General features: G+C 38.7%; 2 protein-coding genes across 8 annotated transcripts in view; both read left to right on the top strand.

Moving 5' to 3' along the window:
• Dennd2c (DENN domain containing 2C) overlaps window positions 1–4614 on the top strand; it is a 79140-nt gene extending 74526 nt beyond the window's left edge. For 3 of the 5 annotated variants that reach the window (XM_078027056.1, XM_078027057.1, XM_078027058.1), the window contains 3 exons: window positions 845–1084; window positions 1303–1389; window positions 2721–4614. In XM_078027056.1, the coding sequence (XP_077883182.1) occupies window positions 845–1084; window positions 1303–1389; window positions 2721–2752 (359 nt within the window). In that variant the 3' untranslated portion in view covers window positions 2753–4614. The remainder of the gene's footprint in view (window positions 1–844; window positions 1085–1302; window positions 1390–2720) is intronic. The other 2 variants (XM_078027059.1, XM_078027060.1) reach the window with 1 other exon arrangement.
• A 995-nt stretch (window positions 4615–5609) lies between these two features.
• On the top strand, window positions 5610–19058 carry Bcas2 (BCAS2 pre-mRNA processing factor). 3 transcript variants are annotated; one of them, XR_013428067.1, is made up of 8 exons: window positions 5616–5783; window positions 5885–5977; window positions 11447–11517; window positions 12564–12725; window positions 15956–16006; window positions 16425–16528; window positions 17057–17137; window positions 18736–18822. XR_013428067.1 is itself a non-coding variant. In XM_005337655.5 (7 exons), the coding sequence occupies exons 1-7, from the start codon at window positions 5691–5693 to the stop codon at window positions 18860–18862; spliced, it is 678 nt and encodes a 225-aa protein (XP_005337712.1). In that variant the 5' UTR covers window positions 5621–5690; the 3' UTR covers window positions 18863–19058. The 3 variants fall into 3 exon arrangements, 2 of the variants coding, with proteins under 2 accessions (XP_040143282.1, XP_005337712.1); XM_005337655.5 differs by lacking the exon at window positions 16425–16528 and having other exon boundaries at window positions 5621–5783; window positions 18736–19058; XM_040287348.2 differs by lacking the exons at window positions 17057–17137; window positions 18736–18822 and having other exon boundaries at window positions 5610–5783; window positions 16425–16934.
• The last annotated feature ends 397 nt before the right edge of the window (window positions 19059–19455 follow it).

Here is a 19455-nt window from a genome sequence, read left to right as displayed (position 1 = left end):
ACATCCAAACAATGATGACCCATAGATAGCCAGAAAATGCAGGAGGTTGAAAACCAGACTGGAGATCTAAGACTGAGTATCACCAAAATAACCAGTTCTTTCTGTGTGCCAGTTTGCTTTTTAAGAAAGGGAATATTGAAGAGAAGTGTTCTGAGGATCATACTTAGAAGATGAAGAGGTAAAGAAAAATAAATGTTTGGTCTTAAAGGCAAGACAAGAATCAGGGAATCAGGAGAGTATAAAGTTGAGAGAAGAGAAACATGGTGCTGGGCAGGAATGAAACACAGAGTTTAAAGAAGGGTAAAAATAGAAAAGTCTATTAGGTTTGGTTGGTTCTCGCTGGTAACCTTTGAAAGAGCAGTTACCCATGAAACCATAGATGTCCAAAGCAAGATGTAATAAGAGCCGGGCATGGTGGCACATGCCTGTAATCCCAGCAGCTCAGGAGGCTGAGACAGGAGGATCATGAGTTCAAAGCCAGCCTCAGCAATGGCAAGGTGCTAAGCAACTCAGCGAGACCAAGACTCTGTCTCCAAATAATACAAATAGGGCTGAGGATATGGCCGAATACCCCTGGGTTCAATCCCTGGTTATCCCCTACCCCCTCACACCCCGAGAAAACAAAAAGATGTAATTATAGAGTATATGTGGGAGGAAAATGAAGGTCAGAATAAGAGCTATTTGCTTTTTGCTGGTCATGGACCACACAAGAAAGCTAAGAATGAGCATTCCTCAATTTATTCTCCACCTCTTAATGTATGACTTTCATCCCGAGAGCCCGTGTTCCCAGATACTCAACATTTAGGAGATTTTTCTCTTTTCTTTTTTTTCTTTCATTTTACAGCAGATGTGACACTCAATTCTCTGGTGTCTGAAGCATTTGTCAGGTTTTTTGTGGAGTTGGTTGGACATTATTCTTTGAACATGACTGTCACTGAGCGTGGGGAGCGAGTATTCCAAAGGGAACCATTCCGTAAATCTCACACATCCCGAAGTGTACGCCACTTTCTTGACCTTTTCATGGAGACTCAGATGTTTGCAGGATTCATCCAGGACCGAGAGCTTCGGAAAAGTGGAGTTAAAGGTCAGTTTTAATCCTAGAGTTCTCTTTATTTGGTGATGGCTTAAATAGCATGAATATAATAATATAATCCAAAAACAATGTAAAGCTCAAACTTGGAATTGTTCAGTTTGAGAATTCTTTATTTTGTAATATTGAAATAATATACTGGTAATAAGAATAAAGTTTTATTTAATTTCCAGAGCATTGAACAGGTTTACCAATATGAGTTTTCTTTATAGGTTTGTTTGAGGTCCGGGCGCTCCAGTACTTGGAAACAATTCCTGAGTCTGAGCCCAGTGGGGTGAATAGAATTTTGCGGAGTCTTGGTGAGTTGCCGTGATTTACTATAAGAGAAATGTGGCTGAAGGGGGTGGGGGGGGAATGCTCTGCAGTAAGCAAAGCTCATCCCAAAGGCTTTATAATCAGATTAGTGTAACCTCAAGTAGACTTGAGCAGAAAGCATGACCCTAGTTCCAAAGTGTTTGGGAGAAAAACTCTCAGAGGTTGGAATCCCCATCAGAGTAGCCTGTTCTGATGAAGCTCCCTGAACTGTCCCTTTATGATATAAGTTTCCATACCATGATTATTAATTCTTTTTAGGCTATGTCTCTTGGATAATCTTATAAAAACTGTGGCCCCTTTTCCCATGCAAATAAATTGTGCATATAATTTTAGGGTGTTTGTGGACCCCCCAAGCCTATCCATAGACTTCAGATTTAAAACACCTGATTTAGAAGAACTCTGAGGCAAAAGATTATGCACTTCATAAAGAAACAGTTATTTATGATTTTTCAAATAGTTATCCAGTATGGTATAAGAACATTGGTGGGCTACCCTAAAACAGTGAAGACCCTGTATTACATAATATTTATACTGGTCTTTAAAATGTATGTCCCTCATTTGATCTTGTACCTAACTAGCTGAGAGACCATAGACAAATAATACCTTGGGCTGTTGTTTCATCTTTATACCATGGGATTAGATTAGATCAATGGTTCTCAGATGCACTAAAGACTAATCTCCAGAGAGCCTAAGAAATTTCCTCAGGTTCTATGAAATCTCTGGGGACTACGCTAGGTGATTTTAAATCTAACTCACTGAATTGGATTATGTCTGAGTTTTTTTCTATCTCTGCAATTAGAAACAGGGATGTTCTGATGGTTAAACACATCAGCTGATATATTGGTGTGGCAGCTTTTCATTATCATAACAAAATACCTAAAACAATCAACTTTAAAAAAGGAAAGGTTAATTTTGACTCAGATTTAGAGGTTGGCTCCAATCCATGGTCAGTTGGCTCCACTCCTTTGGGGCCTGGGGCATGGTGGGAGTGCAGAGCAGAGGAAGCTGCTTACTTCATGGAAGAAGCAAAGAGAGACAGAAAGGGGCCAGGGTCCTAATATCCCCTCAAGGTCATGGCCCCCATGACTGGCTTTCTTCTTAAAAGTTCTGCCACTTCCCAATAGTGCCACAAGCTGGGGAACAAACCTTTACTACTTCAGCCTTGGGGTATGCTTGTTCAAACCATAGGACTTGAGATGAAAGCTCAATTTTTGGGATATTTTGAATAGTTGAATTATTAATCCCTTGCTTCAAATAATTTACTTTAAGTGAAAATAAATTGAGAGTTCACTTTTTTTTTTTTTTTGCCTTTTAGGAAGCAAAATGAAATTTCTACAGAAGAAATGAAATCTTTACTTGAATGTCTCCATCCTAAATAGAACAGAAAGTGCCAAAAATATATTTTTTCTAAGGGCAGGATGCATTGAAATATTCTACGAAATCCTTGAAATTTTAAAAGGTTAAGGAGCAAGTCAGGCTCTGAAGAAGACGACTCTCCTGTTGCTGCTGAGTAATAACTGAAGAACTGTTGGGAGTGATCTGGAACTGATGCTCATTACTCTGCCTCCAGCTTTTCTATTGTGGCCTTTTATGGGCTCATTCTCTGTGTTTTGTGTTTAGTCTGTGAAGGCAAGGGAAAGGCTTGTTGATATTGCATTTATCCAATAACTCAAAGATGAGTGTAATGAGAGAAAGGTTGAGTTTTAAGTACTAGAGAGGCCTGATTGAAATGGAAAACATTAGCCTTATACATGTAATTCTCATCTCTGAAATATCATGGCAGCTTGAAACCTATGGGAGGTTGGAGCTTACAAACTGGAATATACTCATCATTTGTCTCCATTCTTTTTTGTTTAATGCCTTCCCGAGGGTAACCTCACTTTATGTGGAAACCCTACTTTTTCAGTACTGTTAATTGAGTTCTTTATAAAAGTAAATATTTTGCAGCTTCTCCTCCACAATGTATGGCACTTGAATAACTTATCCCTCACATGTTAGCATTAAATTTTGAGGAATTATAGCTAATATGGAAATGTCCTTGCAAGGACATTTTTGTGTGTTCACCATTTGCCATGCATTGTAGTATATGTATGTCTGTCATCTTATGCAAGTCTTAAATTTTTGATTTTGTGTCTCCATTTTGCTAATGAAGAAACTGTAATTCAAAGAGGCATAATAATTTGGCCAAAGTTATGCAATTCAGAGCTGATGCTAGAACTTTTATTTTATGAACACAGAGAAATTTGTTAGTCCTACAGATAGAAATTTGAACTCTGTAGGATTATAGCTATTTAAACAGTTTTCCATTAAACATACTAGAGTGAACTTTCAGCTCTGAGGCTAAGGGATTTTAAATTACATGGGCCAAGAGAGGGTTTGTTTTTGTGGTGCTGGGGATAGAACCCAGGGCCCCTCACAGGGGCTCTACCATTGGGCTACACCCCCACCATAAGACTCTTCTTCGATTCTCTTAAATCATTGGGCTTTTGACTCTAATTAAATTTGACTCTGAATATGAACATTTCCTGAGCATAACCACTTAGTCACCCAGATCTTTAATATCAAAAGTAGAAGTGATTGGAAAGAGGAATTTGTCAGTGATGGTGCAATTTTCATTGATAATATTATAGAAAATGTCAGGTTTTTTTTAACTTTTGCTCATGGTTTTAACTGCCATAAAAAATATTTATTCATAATTTTAAAATCCTTGTACAGTATTGTCATTGTAACCCATTCAGGTGTGCTTGAATGAATCTGGAGTAGATGCCATTTAAGGCTGGTGCTGTGTATAGTTCCTACAGATATGGGTCCAGGAATAGAACTGAGCCTGTGTCTTCTAAAATCTTGATTAAGCAGCTTACACTTACCATACTCCTTACCATACTCCTCCCCATTTAATCTCTTCTTATACTCTTAAGCCTGAGGGAACAATTAGTAATTGGGTGTTTATACCATGGGGGTAGAAAGGTTTACTGTGGTGGATCCTGGTTATCCCTCTGCAGGGAGACTTTGCTTCAGGGATGAGAGTCTTACTCTCTTTCAGGGATGAGTCTTATGTTATCCTTGCAATCTGAAAGTCAGTTCCTTTCCTTGCTCTGTTATATTTTGTTTTCGTAATGTATTGTGAATTCTGGATACGTTTGTAAAAGAATTGCTCAAGATTTGTATAAAATGTTCTTTTAATGAATAAAAACATTTTAAAAAACGCACAGATCTCTCGGAGAATTTTAAACAAAATTGTCTAAGATGTAAAGATGTTTTTACTTCACTTAAATCTACACGTAGCACATTTACTTAATAGTAAATTAGAAAAATAATCCAAATCCACCGTAGACTAACCAGGCTTAAATACCGTGGCCAACATTTACAAAGGTCTCCGCAAACAAGACCGGGGCGGTTACACAATGGACAGGGTATGTAGTCCGAGAATCTTCCTTGGCCTTTACCTGCTTAATCAAAGGGAGGCAGCTTAGTCTGGGGGCCAGTAGCAAAGAATATGGCTTTGGCAGCAGCTTGAATGGTTAAGAGGCAGTGAGTGCTTTTCTATTACCCTAGGTCTTCCTTCCCAGTTAGTACTGGGGATTGAACCCAGGGGCCCCTTTACCACAGAGCTACGTCCTCAGCTTTTTTTACTTTTTGAGGCAGGTCTAGCTAATTTGTTAAGGCTGGCGTAGAAATTGTGATCCTTCTGTCTCAGCCTCCCTCCTGAGTCACTGGAATTACAGGGGTGCTGCACTGCGCCCAGTCTTAAAGGCAAAATGACTGGGGTTTTTGTATGCTCTAAAGGCAAAATGGCAGGACTTTTAAAAGTGGGCAACAAAGTGCACGAAAATCCCAGCACACCAGTGAAAAGCTTGGGAGAAGGTGGAGGTTAGAGTAAATCGAGCTGAGCTGGGAAACCACTTTCTCATTTCCTGCCAAATCCTGCAACCAGTTCCTCCAGAAATCTGAAGAGGCTCTCCTGCCAGGAATCGACCTCCTGGAGGTAACAAAAGTCTCAACTCCACTAGACTGCCGCCATTCACACACAAAAAAACTCAGCAAACCGAAGACTGAAAATTGGGTCCTTCCGCGAAGACGTCGGCGCGTGACGTCACTTCCGACCCAAACGTCACCACCCTACAATTTCTAGCTGCCGAGCTAGCTAGCTTTCAGTTTAGCAACTGGGCATGCGCTAAAAGTCGTTGGGCGGGCGACTGGATTACATCAGCGCAGGGCGCAGGCGTAATCAAACGGGACTGAGCCTGCGCAGACTCAGAAAACAGGAGAACCTGAAGTCTCTGGAATGGCGGGCACGGGGCTAGTGGCCGGCGAGGTTGTGGTGGACGCGCTTCCGTATTTTGATCAAGGTTATGAAGCGCCTGGCGTGCGAGAAGCGGTGAGTGCGGGCTGCCCGTGTGGCTGACAGCGCTCACTGGCCGGTGGCGGAGGAGGCGCGTTATAATTTGTCGCTTGTAACCTGGCCCCTGCTTTTTTTAGGCTGCAGCGTTGGTGGAGGAGGAAACTCGCAGATACCGACCTACCAAGAACTACTTGAGCTACCTCACAGCCCCGGATTATTCTGCGTTTGAAGTAAGTGTGAGGCTTCAGCCCCGCGTACGAACGAGGATTTCCGTGGATCTTTATTTTGGATTGAGAGCTTTAGCTACGTAAATGTGAATTTTAAATTCCAGCTTAATTGTTGTTTTTTTAGCTGCTATTTACATGTCGTTTAGTTATGTTTATCTGAAAACAGCAGATAGCTAATCCTTGTCCGAGATTCTTACTCTGAGAACCGGAGAAGGAACTCTCCTAATGCAGAAACTCTCCTCGAACGCTCCTATTGCAAAAATCTCTGTGGATAAATTCTCAAAGGGATCCTCTACCCTCCAGATCCACTGTGCAGCAAGTAATCTAGGGTTTTTAATATATGTAGGCTTAATTACCAATGCTCTTTAGAACCACTGGAGGGCGACATTTTTATCAAAGCCTAGATACTTACCAAATGTGTGTGAATGAGTGGACAAACCACGTCTAAGTATATACCATCTTAAATGTTTAACCTAGAAGTGCATCCAAGATACTAGTTAGGATCTAATCAGCTAGCCAAAATGTAAAATGCCATTTCTGGACTATTGGATAACATTTCAACATATTTAGAGGTTTTATTTTCCCCAAATATGTGACCATTTATTTATGAAAGGATTGTGTTATCAAAAGGAAGTACAGAGCTAGGGCTGTGGTTTAATAATAGAGCACTTGTGGAACACGGCAAAGCTGGGGTTCCAATGGCCATCACCACACACAAGCACACAAACACCCAAGGTACCAGTTATTTGCTGGTCTGTTTCGTGTTGCACCAAGTATCCTATCCTAGATACCACAGGTCAGTCACTTCAGGTGACCTGGTGAGGCAGTCAGTAGAGAAGGAAACATATATATGAGGGTGCTGCTGGCATAAGGGTGTATAAAGTCTTTAGTAAATAGGAGTACACACAATAGCATAGTATACCTGGGTATGGTGGCACATGCCTGTAGTCCTAGCTATTCCAGAGGCTAAGAATAACAAGTTTAAGGCCACCCTGGGCAATAAATGAGCAAGACTCTGTCTCAAAATCAAAAGTTAAAGAAGTTAGGGGTGCAGCTCAGTAGTAGAATGCTTACCTAGCATGTGGGAGGCCCTGGGTTAAATCCCCAGTACCATTAAAAAAAAGCATAGTAAATACATTCAACTAGTAACATAGTTGTATATTGTCATTCTTAAATAATGACTGACCGTGCCATAGGTTTGCACAGAATCTCCACAAATACATGTATTGCACTATGACATTAATATGACACTAGACATAGATATTTTTCAGCTCCATTGTAATCGTTTGGTGTCACCTTCAAATATGTGGCCCATCATTGCTATTTTCCCATGCTTTCTTTAAGTTGTCTATTATTATTATTACTTGTTATTGTTTGTTTTGGTGTTACCAAGGATCAAACCCAAATCCTCATGCATGGTAGTGAAGTGCTCTACCCCTGGGCAACTTCCAAGGCCGGCCGGCCTTCCTTCCTTCCTTCCTTCCTTCCTTCCTTCCTTCCTTCCTTCCTTCCCTCCCTTTTCTTTTCTTGTCTTTTCTTTCCTTCCTTCCTCCCTCCCTCCCTCCACTGAGCCACATCCCTAGCCCTTTTCTGATATTTTATTTAGAAACAGCATCTCGGGGCTGGGGATGTGGCTCAAGCAGTAGCCCCTGCAATAAGAGTGATCTTTTCTAGGGCTGGGAATGTGGCTCAAGCTGTAGCGCGCTCGCCTGGCATGCGTGCGGCCCGGGTTCGAACCTCAGCACCACATACCAACAAAGATGTTGTGTCTGCCGAGAACTAAAAAATAAATATTAAAAATTCTCTCTCTCTCTCTCTCTCTCTCCCTCCTCTCTCACTCTCTCTTTAAAAAAAAAAAAAGAAAGAAACAGCATCTCTCTTGAGTTGCTTAGTTCCTCACGAACCTGCTGAGGCTGGCTTTGAATTTCAATCCTCCTTCCTGAGCCTCTTTAGCTGCTGGGATTACAGACATGCACCACTGCACCTGTCTAGACTTGAACTTTCAATCTTCCTGCCTCATTCTCCCGTGTAGCTGTGCTTGTAGCCATGTACAATTATGCCCCATCATACTACCATTGCTTCCTTATTGTTCTGATTTTTGGAGGTTTCAGATAATAACATTCAATCACAATCTTTTTTTAATATTTATTTTTTAGTTGTAGTTGGACACAATACCTTTGTTTGTTTATTTTTTATGTGATGCCGAGGATCAAACCCAGGGCCTCACACATGCTAGGCAAGCAGTCTGCCACTGAGCCACAGCCCCAGCCCTCAATCACAAACTTTGTAATACTTTAATTTGTTTAATCATTTTCTCTCCCTCTCTTAAATATAACATACTTCCTGCGTTTGTAACTAGCATAATGATTATTTAACCCTTTCTCAATTATACTTGGTAATAGTATACTGGACTCACTATCTCACTTAGTCTACAGAATGGCCCTGTGAACTATATAACTCCTTATTTACCATTTTCAGTGAAACAGGGTTTTGCTCTGTTGCCCAGGTTGGCTGCAAACCCCTAGGCTCAGATTCCTCCTGATTCATCCTCTCACATAGCTAGACTAGAGGCCCAAACTACTCTTCCAGGCTGATAGCTATTTATATCCCATTTTTTAGATAGTAAAACTGAAGTTTAGAAAAACTAACTTAATTCACCAAGACATTGATTGCTTTTCAAACTGCCTTTGAAAACTACTCTCCCTTTAATTAATTTCACAATTATTTTTTAATATCTGTGCTGAGTATTAGGGAACAGGATAGGCAAGGCCCATACCCTCGTAGAGCTTGTATTCTAGAGTATTGAGACAGACAAATTAGAAAATACCAGATTCTTGATAAATGCTATACAGAAAATTAAAATAGTAATGTGATAGTGACTGATTGACTACTCTAGATTGGATGGTTGAGGGAGGCCTTAATTTTAAGCTGCATTGTGACAACTCCCTGAACAGGAACCTTTTTGTCATCTTCATTGCCTGGCACACAGTAGGTCCAGATGATGATCAATGGATGTGTAAACAGCTTCCAAGGCAGTTTTATATCATGAATGCTTACCATGTGTTCAGCATGCCTAGAGTTTTCTGCTTTGTTTTGTTCTGTGTTTTGATAACTTAGCTTCATGAACCTGGCTCAGTCTTTGGAGCATTGAGCTAAATTTCTAAATCTTTTGCTTACTGGCCATGTAAGTTAGAAAAGGGCTCCTTTGTAACTTGCCTGCATTTTTGTAGGTTCTCTCTTAGCTAATTGTTAGTTGTTATTCTTTGTCATTGTGTATAATCTTGTAGCTAAAAAGCTCTAGTTTTGTGCAAAAAACAAGATAACCTTATGTTTTTTTCTTAAGATTTGTGTATAGTTCAGCAAACCCCAAAACAGCTTTCTCCAACAAGAAATGCTTAATGTAAAATTTGTCAAAAGAAATGTGGGTTTCTGGAAGGCCTTCTTTAACTTGTTCTACTGAGATTGTTGGGATAGTTGAAGCCCTCAGACAACTGAAATTGTGTGAAGTGACCTAAGTATTACTATAAATAAGTATTTTATTTAAGCAGTTCTTTATACTCAGGGTAGAAAATATGCAGAATAGAAATGGGATTAGGATATTGAGCAGAACGTTGGACTTAAAAGAGGCATAGCCATAGCACATCTTTACCATAGTGAAATTGCTAAAGTAGATTGCAGAATAAATTACATTTTCTCCTTCCTCCTTTTTCTTCCATTCTTTGCAAAGAATTAGGTGTGAAAATAGCAACCAGGACAAAATGGAAAGTATAGAGTTGGGGGCTGGGGTTGTGGCTCAGTAGTAGAGCACTCACCTAGTAGGCATGAGGTACTGGGTTTGATCTTTAGCACCACATTAAACAAATAAAGGTATTGTGTCCACCTACAACTAAAAAATATATTTCTTTAAAAAAAAGGAAGAAAGTATAGAGTTGGGCTCATAATCTTAAAGCAAAGTATTTTATGCCTTAAGTCCTCTCCCTTCTTCCTCCACTGTCAAAAAGTGCTCAGGTTGATAGTTCTTAACCCAGCTTCACTTGAGAGTCAACTAATGTTAAAAACAAAAATAAGACCAGGCATGGTGGCACACACCTGTCATCCCAGTGGCTCAGGAGGCTGAGGCAGGAGGATTGTGAGTTCAGAGCCAGCTTCAGCAAACATGAAGCACTAAGCAACTCAGAGAGACCCAGTCTCCAAATAAAATACAAAATAGGGCTGGGGATGTGGCTCAATGGTCAAGTGTACCTGAGTTTAATCCCCAGTACCCCCCAAAAAATAATACAACTGAGCTCAGTGGTGCATGCCTGTAATCCCAGCTACTTGGGATGCTGAGGCAGGAGATTCCAAGTTTGAGGCCAGCCTCAGCAATTTAGCAAGACCCTCTCTCAAAACTTAAGAAAGATCTGGGATGTAGCTCAGTAGTAGAGCATTTGTCTAGCATGCACAAGGCCCTGGGTTCAGTTCCCTGTACTGAATCAAAAATAAGTAGGATCATGTCTAGGCTCCACCTGAGACCAATTAAATGGGAATAAGGGGGGGGGGGAGTTTGGGGTTTTTTTGTTTTTGTTTTGTGGTGCTGGGGATTGAACCCAAGGCCTTGTACATGCGAGGCAAGCACTATACCTACTGAGCTATATCTACCCAGTCCAGGGGTGAGATATTACTGGGATTAAAATTATTTGCAGAGTCCCAGAAACACTATTTTTTTTTTTAATTAATCCTTTCTTGGGAAGTCTAGTAGAGTAGAAGAAGAAGAATGGGAGAGATGAGGGAGGTTGGGAGGGAAAAAGGGGGGATCGTGAACTGAAATTAATTTCCATGCATGTTATTATGAGTTTGTCAGGATGAACCCAGCTACTGTGTACAATGATAAAGCTTTAATTATTAAAAAAAGAAGAAGAAGAATTATTCCTTTCTTTTGTGGGCTTCTTTATATATACCACCTTTCCTGCCTGAGTATGAATTAAAGCATGTGTATGTTCAGATCCTAAAAAGGATTTCTCTCCAGTACTGGGGATTGAATCCAGGGGTGCTCTACCACTGAGTTGTACCCCCAGCCCTTTTTATTTGGTTTTCTTTTTTTTTTTTTTTTTTTTTTTTTTAATTTGAGGCAGAATCTCCTTAAGTTGCCCAGGCTGCTGTCAAACCAAACTTGAAATCTTCCTATCTCAGCCTCCCAGGTCACTGGAACTATAGGTGTGCATGCCCAGCCTGGAAAGCATTTAATCCAGAGAAGAATTTAGGGATGGCTGGGGTGTAGCTTAGTGGGAGAGCATGTACTCAGCATGCGCTAGGCCCTGGGTTCAGTCCCCGGCACCTAAAAGAAGAATTGGGAGAAGGAAAATGATCCATTATAATGGGTAATATAAATACCTGAGTAGATTAAATTTATTATTTGGTGATTATTAATTTCAGTTTGATTATTAATTTCAGTATGAACTTGGAAATAATTTTTTTCTCTGATTTATATATTAGACTGACATAATGAGAAATGAATTTGAAAGACTGGCTGCCCGACAACCAATTGAATTGCTCAGTATGAAACGGTAAGAATGTTAAAATGGAAATTTAGAAGTTATTTGTAGTAACTCATTAATAATGAGTTGAAATTTATGAAGAGTGTATTTGCTGGCTGTATTGATGGTGTAAAGATACTGAGAACAGAGTAGGCTCTAAAGGCAAATAAGTATTATGTTCCTTACCAATTTTTTTCTCTAGAACAGATATCATTTACAAAAAATGGTAGCAAAATTTTTTGGAGCCTAGGTTTTTCTTTTATATATTAAGATTTTTTCAGAAACATTTTTCTTTTTAAAGATGATAAGGCATGGGGAGGTAGCTCAGTTGGTACAGTGCTTGCCTTGCATGCACAAGGCCCTGGGTTCAATCCCCAGCACCACAAAATTTAAAAAGAAAAGGTGATAAGGCAGAAGCTAGGTATGATGGCTCATGCTTGTAATCCCAGCAGCTCAGAAGGCTGAGGCAGAAGGATCACAAGTTCAGAGCCAGCCTCAGTAACAGCTAGGCACTAAGCAACTCAACGAGACACTATCTAAATAAATAAAATGCAAAATAGGGCTGGGTATGTGCCTCAGTGGTCCAGTGCCTCTGAGCTACTACTGCACAGGATCTTGCAAGTATGAAGAGAGATTGGACTGAACTTCCAGTCACATTTAATAGCTAATATGGTAGTTCTTTATGTGAATATGATATCATTTACTTAACTGATTTACATTGATGTAAACTTTTGTTTGTTTGTTTGTTACTATATACAATGGTGCTAAATCTCATTGTAGGAGCTGAGATTGTGGCTTAGTGGTAGAGCACTCACCTGGCATGTGCGAGGCCCTGGGTTCGATCCTTAGCACCACATAAAATAAAATAAAGATATATTTTTAAAATAAATAAATAAATCTCATTTGTAAATTGATTGTGTCTTAGGATTAATAGATTTCTTTTTTTGTAAAGTCTGTATCTTCAGTCTTCTGTAGTTTTATATAGTGTGCATAAATGCATTGGGCATTTTATTGGGAAGAAGCATAAAAACTTGTTAGTATATGTGGGTTTATTTTATTTTGTTGTTTAATTTCAGATATGAACTTCCAGCCCCTTCCTCTGGTCAGAAAAATGACATTACCGCATGGCAAGAATGTGTAAACAATTCTATGGCCCAGTTAGAGCATCAGGCAGTTCGAATTGAGAATCTGGAACTAATGTCTCAGCATGGATGTAATGCCTGGAAAGTATATAATGAGTAAGCTGCTTTTCACCCATCCTACCCAAAGCTTTAGTATTTTTTAAAAGTATGGGAGACTGAGTAACAGACAAGGGATAAAAAATAATAAAGCTAGATTTGACTTGGGATCATGTCCTAGATCTAACCCCTATGAAAAGCCAGTACTTTGAGACCCATCTCAAAATTTAAGAGTGCTGATGAGGCCTGACTTTTAATTACCACATTTACTGTAGAATGATGTAAGAAAAATGGGTTGTGAGGGCCAGTATACAAATCACCTGATAGACTGTAATCCTTAATGTTAGGGATTCTCATTAGTTGATTCTCATTAGTCCCAGTAAACACTGAATTAAATACCATACCATATCTCTAGAAGTATGTATATGTATACATACATACATCTCACATAAGTTATTTTAGAAACAACTAATTCTAGTAGATTTTTTAAATAAAAAACTAATTAATTAATTGTAACTAATTAAAACAAATTTAAAAAAAAAAGAAAAAGAGAAAAACTGGGCACAGTGGTGCACACCTGGCAGGTGTATCATGAGTTCAAAGCCAGCCTCAGCAATGGCGAGGCACTTAGCAACTCAGGCCCTATCTCTAAATAAAATACAAAAATTGGGCTGGGGATGTGGCTCAGTGGTTGAGGCCCCTGAGCTCAATCCCCAGTATCCAAAAAAAAGAGAGAAAATGAACTTAAGAAGTATCACGCTTAAGACACTTTGCTAATAGATGAGAAAATGAACTTAAGAAGTATCACGCTTAAGACACTTTGCTAATAGATGCCAAACTTGAAACTTAAACTCTGTCCTCTGGGCTTCTCTTTATGAGAGCAAAAATAAAAAGGCAGAGCGTCTCCTTGCTTAGCCTCAACTGGGAATGTGCGTACCTAGGATGTCAAGAGTTTTCACTGGTGTATAGATATTCATGAATGACTACAAAACATTGCAAATAGTAATTTGGGGGTTATAAATAAAGTAGGTACACAGACTCTCAAAATATGGAGTTTGTGAATAATGACAATCAAATATAAATAGAGAACTAATATCAGAAAGGATTTTGCTGGCAAAACAATCCATTGAGCTCTCATTTCTGTTCCAAGTAATGAGCTTTAGCTTTAGTATTTATTCTCTATCTAGACTTCAGTTTTCTTGTCTGTAAAATTCAATAGTTAGATTATCTCTGTGAGGGGTTGGGGATATGAGTGCTTGCCTCGTAAGCATACGGTCCTAGGTTTGATCCCCAATACTACAAGAAAAAAAAAATTATCTCTGTGGTTCCTTTGAGCCTCATGAGTATATGTAAAACTCTGTTAGACTGTTTCCTTAAACAATTGTATAAAATAAAACCACAATAGATAGCTTTTGTATGATCTTCAGAATTATAAGTTTCTATTGCCAAATCGTGATCCAACAGACAAAACCCAGAATTTGGGAAACTACAAGACAAACATTTCAGCTTCTTTTATGAATATACAAAAGAAAGGAAGGGTCAAAAGAAAGAATAGGATCTGGATGATGAAGAAATTTAAGAGATCAGTTAGGAAAACTTGTTTCACAAGGAGAACGGCATGATTCCTGTCCTCAAAAAGCTCTATATATTGTTAAGGAAACAAATTCTAGGCCAAGGAACCAGTAATCGGCGATTTGGGTGTCCAAAAATGAAGAACATAGGTACAGGAGAGGAACCATTAAATTCAAGAGAACATTGATTCCGGTCTACCTGTCTTCCCTGATTGAAAATCTGCCTATCGTACTCTGTGCCTCTTCTTGGTAACTATAGTGGACGTTACTCATTTTTGTCTCCTCCAAACTCAATAGAAGCTTTTCCAGAGGAAGAATACTATGCAAAAATACTATATTTTGTCAAAATAAATTTAAGAAGGAGGGTAGAACAGGAAGAAGACAACAAATAACCTTTCAGGAAGAGGATATTTGAAGACCAAATCATGAGAGAATTGCATTTAGTGCAAGAAAACCATTCGGTAGAGGTAGGAAGTTGACTCAGGGCAACAGCAGAAAATTTGAGTTAGAAAATCAGGAAACACATTGTGAGAAGCTCCGGTTCAATGCCCAGCCCTGCAGCACAACTAGGAAACAGTATTAGTCTGGAGCAACAGTACCGTCAGGCCTGAGGTGTTCAAGAGGCTTGTGAATTATGTCTCAGTAAAGCTGTTATTTAAGTTTATTGAAGTCTACCATCAAATCACTTCCAGTGATAATGATCACATGGTACTCTCTATTGAACTTTTCCCCTATGTTAGTTAGAACTGACTTGGACTGATACCTGAATCTCTAGCCTCCTACTACAGCTTCTTTTTCAGTTTTTAGTAAAAACCAGAGTTGAATAAGACAAGATTAATGTAGATATGAAAATCGAGATATAAAAGAATATTGAGAATGAGATCTGGATGATGAAGAAATTTAAGAGACAGGTCAGTTAAGAAAACTTGTTTTACAAGGAGAACAACATGATTCCCATCCTTAAGAAGCTCCATATTAAAAAATAGGTATATCAGATATTTTTCATCTTCTTGATTGATGAAAAAAAGTTATGATAAGCCAGGAGTGTTAAGTGCCTATAGTCCAAGGAGACTGAAGACACAAGGATTATTTGAGCCCTGGAGTTCAAGGCCAGCCTGGAAAGCATAGTCGACCTATCTCCAAGAAAAAAAAGTCATATAACAGTTTAAGAAATGACATAAGTACTCAAAATGAAAGTATCTGTAAGCTGCTTAGCTCTAGAATTTAAAAGACCTGAAATCCAACCAGGCACGGTAGTGCACGCCTATAATCCCAGCAACTTGGGAGGCTGAGACAGGAGGATCACAAGTTCAAAGCTAGCCTCTGCAACTTAATGAGACCCTGTCTCAACATAAAACAGAAAAAACTGGCTGGGATTTAATTCAGTGAAATGCCCCTAGGCTCAGTCCCTATTATGAAAAAAAATAAAATAACCAACCTTACATGTCTAACACCTGTATTATCTTGATCAAGTTACTTGATCCTTGTAAGCCTCGTTTTATTCACATGTGTAACTGGAATAATAAATCATACCCTATCTCAATTCCTGTGAGAATAAAATTAGCTAATGTTAATGGAGTATCTAATGTATTGGGCACAGAGATCTCATTGTTTATTTTTTTAGTAGGAAAATGTAACTTTGTGTGAACCTAGGTAGTTTAGCTGGTACCATGAGGTCTTAATGTTCCTTAATCTGATTTTCCTTTTCTCCTTCTTTAGAAATCTAGTCCATATGATTGAACATGCACAGAAAGAGCTTCAGAAGTTAAGGTAAATTGTTCTTCCTGTTGTTTTAGAATAAAGTTTAAGCAAACCCTTAATAGACAGTGGAAGAAAAAAGAAAGCAATAAGACTATAGCCATATGACAGTAAACACTGGTCAGTCTGTCCAGCATCTAGCACTGGATTTGTCTTTCCAGAGAGGAAGGGAAATAGGCTTAAAATCTGAAAACATTTCTACCAGGTCATACAACTTGCAAGTCTGCAGGCATAGAAAAGGGACTTTAAAAGAGGGGGAACATTGAAGACTAACATGTGTAACCTGATTTATATAAAAACCGGTCTTTGCATATGTGTACACAGAGGAAAGAATCTAGGACACCCACTGTCTTTTTGTTTCCTGTTGCAAACAGCATAATACCTCACACTGGGTAAGTTTTAAAGAAAAGAGGTTTATTTTGGCTTACAGTTCTGGAAATCCAAGGTCAAGGGGTACATCTGGTTATAACCTTGCTGGCAGAGTCCCAGCGTGGTGCAGGACATCACATGGCAAGAGACGGGGAAGTGGCGCAGGTGTGTGTTCAGATCCCTTTCTCACTGTTAAAAAACCTGGTGTATTCAGTATTTGGGCTCCACACTGTTACTGTCTAATCCTAATCATCTCTCACATTGCAAAGGCCCACCCCAACCACCATAGTTCAATTAACTTTTGACTGTTGATAATGCACAGTGGAGGTTAAACTTCAACATGAATTTTGGAGGGGACAGTCCATATTTAAACTATTGCCCCCACCAAAAACTCAACAGCATTCACTAGGAAGTGGGAGAAATGCAGGGGAGGAGGGACTTCTGATTTATAATTTATGTGTACATGTTTGGGTGTACTTTTTATTTTAACTAGAAGAAAGCTCACTCCTAAAACTAGTCCATGATTGTGTATGTATCTGTTCCAAGGACATTAAAGGTATTCTCATGTTGACTATTTGTGTATGTGTCTATTTTAAAGAGATTAAAGACATTTTCATATTGACTGTTACTTTTTCTGTTTATTTTACTCTTAACGTAAAAATGTAGTTGGGTTGTGTAAATAACTTTTTGCAGGAAACATATTCAGGACTTAAACTGGCAGCGAAAGAACATGCAACTTACAGCTGGATCTAAATTAAGAGAAATGGAGTCAAAGTAAGTGTCAATAATTCCATCATGTTTCAAACTGTTTATCCCTTTCTGTGATCAGGATTCAAACAGTATTCACATGGAATTCCACGGGTGTCAGATGCTGTTTTCTAAATCTGCCCTTCACTATTTCAAAATCTGCACCTTTCTGAGTGTAGAAAGCAAAAAAGAGTTACAAACAAGAATTGGACCACGTGAGGCTGGGGATGTGGTTCAAATGGTAGCGCACTCGCCTAGCATGCATGAAGCACTGGGTTGGATTCTCAATATCACATAAAAACAAAATAAAGATTGTGTCCACCTAAAAATAATAAATAAATAAATAGATAGATAGATAGATAAGAATTGGACCACAGCTAATGATCTGGTCTTAGAGTATCTGTCATGTTTTCAGTCCAGTATTTCTGGCTCTTTATAAGACCTACTTGTATTCTAATTGTTTTATTGTTTACTTTTTGTCAGCATTGAGAATTAAACCCTAGGCCTCCCACATGCTAATCTGGCACTCTGTACCATGACTAGCCGCCCCTCCCCCATTTGTGTGTGTGTGTGTGTGTGTGTGTGTGTGTGTGTGTGTGTGCGCGCGCGTGCGTGTGTATGTGTGGTGTTAAATCCAGATCCTTGCATATTCTAGACAAGTGCTACACTCCCAGACCTTAAATTTTATTTTGAGACAAGGTCTTGCTGAGTTGCACACACTGGCCTCAAACTTGTGATCCTCCTGCCTCAGCTTTCCAAGTAGCTGAGATTATAGCCTCCTTAAAATTTTTTTAGGGGAAAGGGAGCCTTCCTTAAATCTGCAGTTTATTTTTTATCAGTTCTAGAATTGTTTCCACCATTTTTCTATAATTGTTGCTTCTGCCCTATTTTTTCTTCTCTTCTACTAACCCAATACTGTCTTTCAATACTCTTTCTTGTCTTTTCTGTCTTATTGATTTGCTATTTGTTTCTACTTACTTTTTTATTAATTATACTTCTTAATTTGAAATAATTGTAGATTCACTTGAAATTGTAAGAAATAATAAATGAGGAATGAAATCAACCAAATATGTTATGTCCATGTATGAATATACCACAGTGAATCCCACTTACAAATATAACATGCTAATTAAAACAATAGTAGTAGTAGTAATAGAAGGGAGATCAGTAGAGTATAGCAAGCAGGATGGGGAAATGAGATTGATCAAATTATGTGCATATACAAATACGGTATAATGAATTTCACTATTATAAAGTGCCAATTTAAAAAAATAATACAGAGGTACTCAGGAGGTTGAAGCAGGAGGATTGGAAGTTCAAAGGCAGCCTGGATGAGGTGAGACACTGTCTCAAAATAAAAAGGCCTAGGGATCTGGCCAGTGGTGGAGTGCTTGGCTGGCATATGCAGAACTCTGGGTTTGGCCCCAGTACTGCAAAAAAATAAATAATACAGAGAAAGTCTCTGTACCTTTCACCTGTTCTTTTACAATTGTGTCTTAGTTTTTTTAAATGAAAAGTTAAGTGTTACAACCCTGAATGAAATTGTACATACATTTAAAATTAAATCTTCTAAGAGAAATCTTATATTGAGTAATATTTTCATTTTCTTTTCTTTCATTTTTTAGTTGGGTATCCCTGGTCAGTAAGAATTATGAAATTGAACGGACTATTGTGCAACTAGAAAATGAAATCTTTCAAATTAAGCAGCAAAATGGAGAGGCAAACAAAGAAAACATCCGGCAAGATTTCTGAAAAGACTAATTTGATGGGTAGAAAGGAAGAAAAGTTGGGCTTTCACAGAATGTCAGACATCTGAACTTTCTCTGAAATATGAAGAACAGCCTCTGGTGGAAACCATTGATGGTCAAATGTTTAGAAACCACAAAAGATGTGGACTTTTGTATTAACTCTATTTGTATATCTTAATGAAATAAAGATTTTCAACTTAGTAGTACTTTTATAGTTGTGGGGAAAAACTTCAGACTTTCAAAATAAGTATGGCCTTAGAATAGTATTGTTTCATAGAACTAATTTTGAGCTACTTGGACCATGTTTGTAACCAAGGCTTTCAACTGGTACAAGAAGCTGGGAGTTTTTGGGGGGTATGGTTTTGTCAGTAAAGAAGTTATACAAGAGGCCAAGGCAGGAGGATTGCAAATTGAAGGCTAACCTGGATAACTTAGACCTTGTCTCAAAATAAAAAAGGCTGGGATGTAGCACAGTGGTAGAGTTCCTTTGGAGTCTGGTCCCCAGTATATGGGGGGAGGGAGTAGTACTAAACTCAATTTTTACTACCAAATGTGGTTAATCTTGGTTGTCAGCTTGATTACACTGAGAAATTCCTA

The sequence above is a fragment of the Ictidomys tridecemlineatus genome, chromosome 11 (assembly GCF_052094955.1).
Source record: "Ictidomys tridecemlineatus isolate mIctTri1 chromosome 11, mIctTri1.hap1, whole genome shotgun sequence".
NCBI lineage: Eukaryota > Metazoa > Chordata > Mammalia > Rodentia > Sciuridae > Ictidomys > Ictidomys tridecemlineatus.
This window is presented reverse-complemented; position numbering and strand designations above follow the sequence as displayed.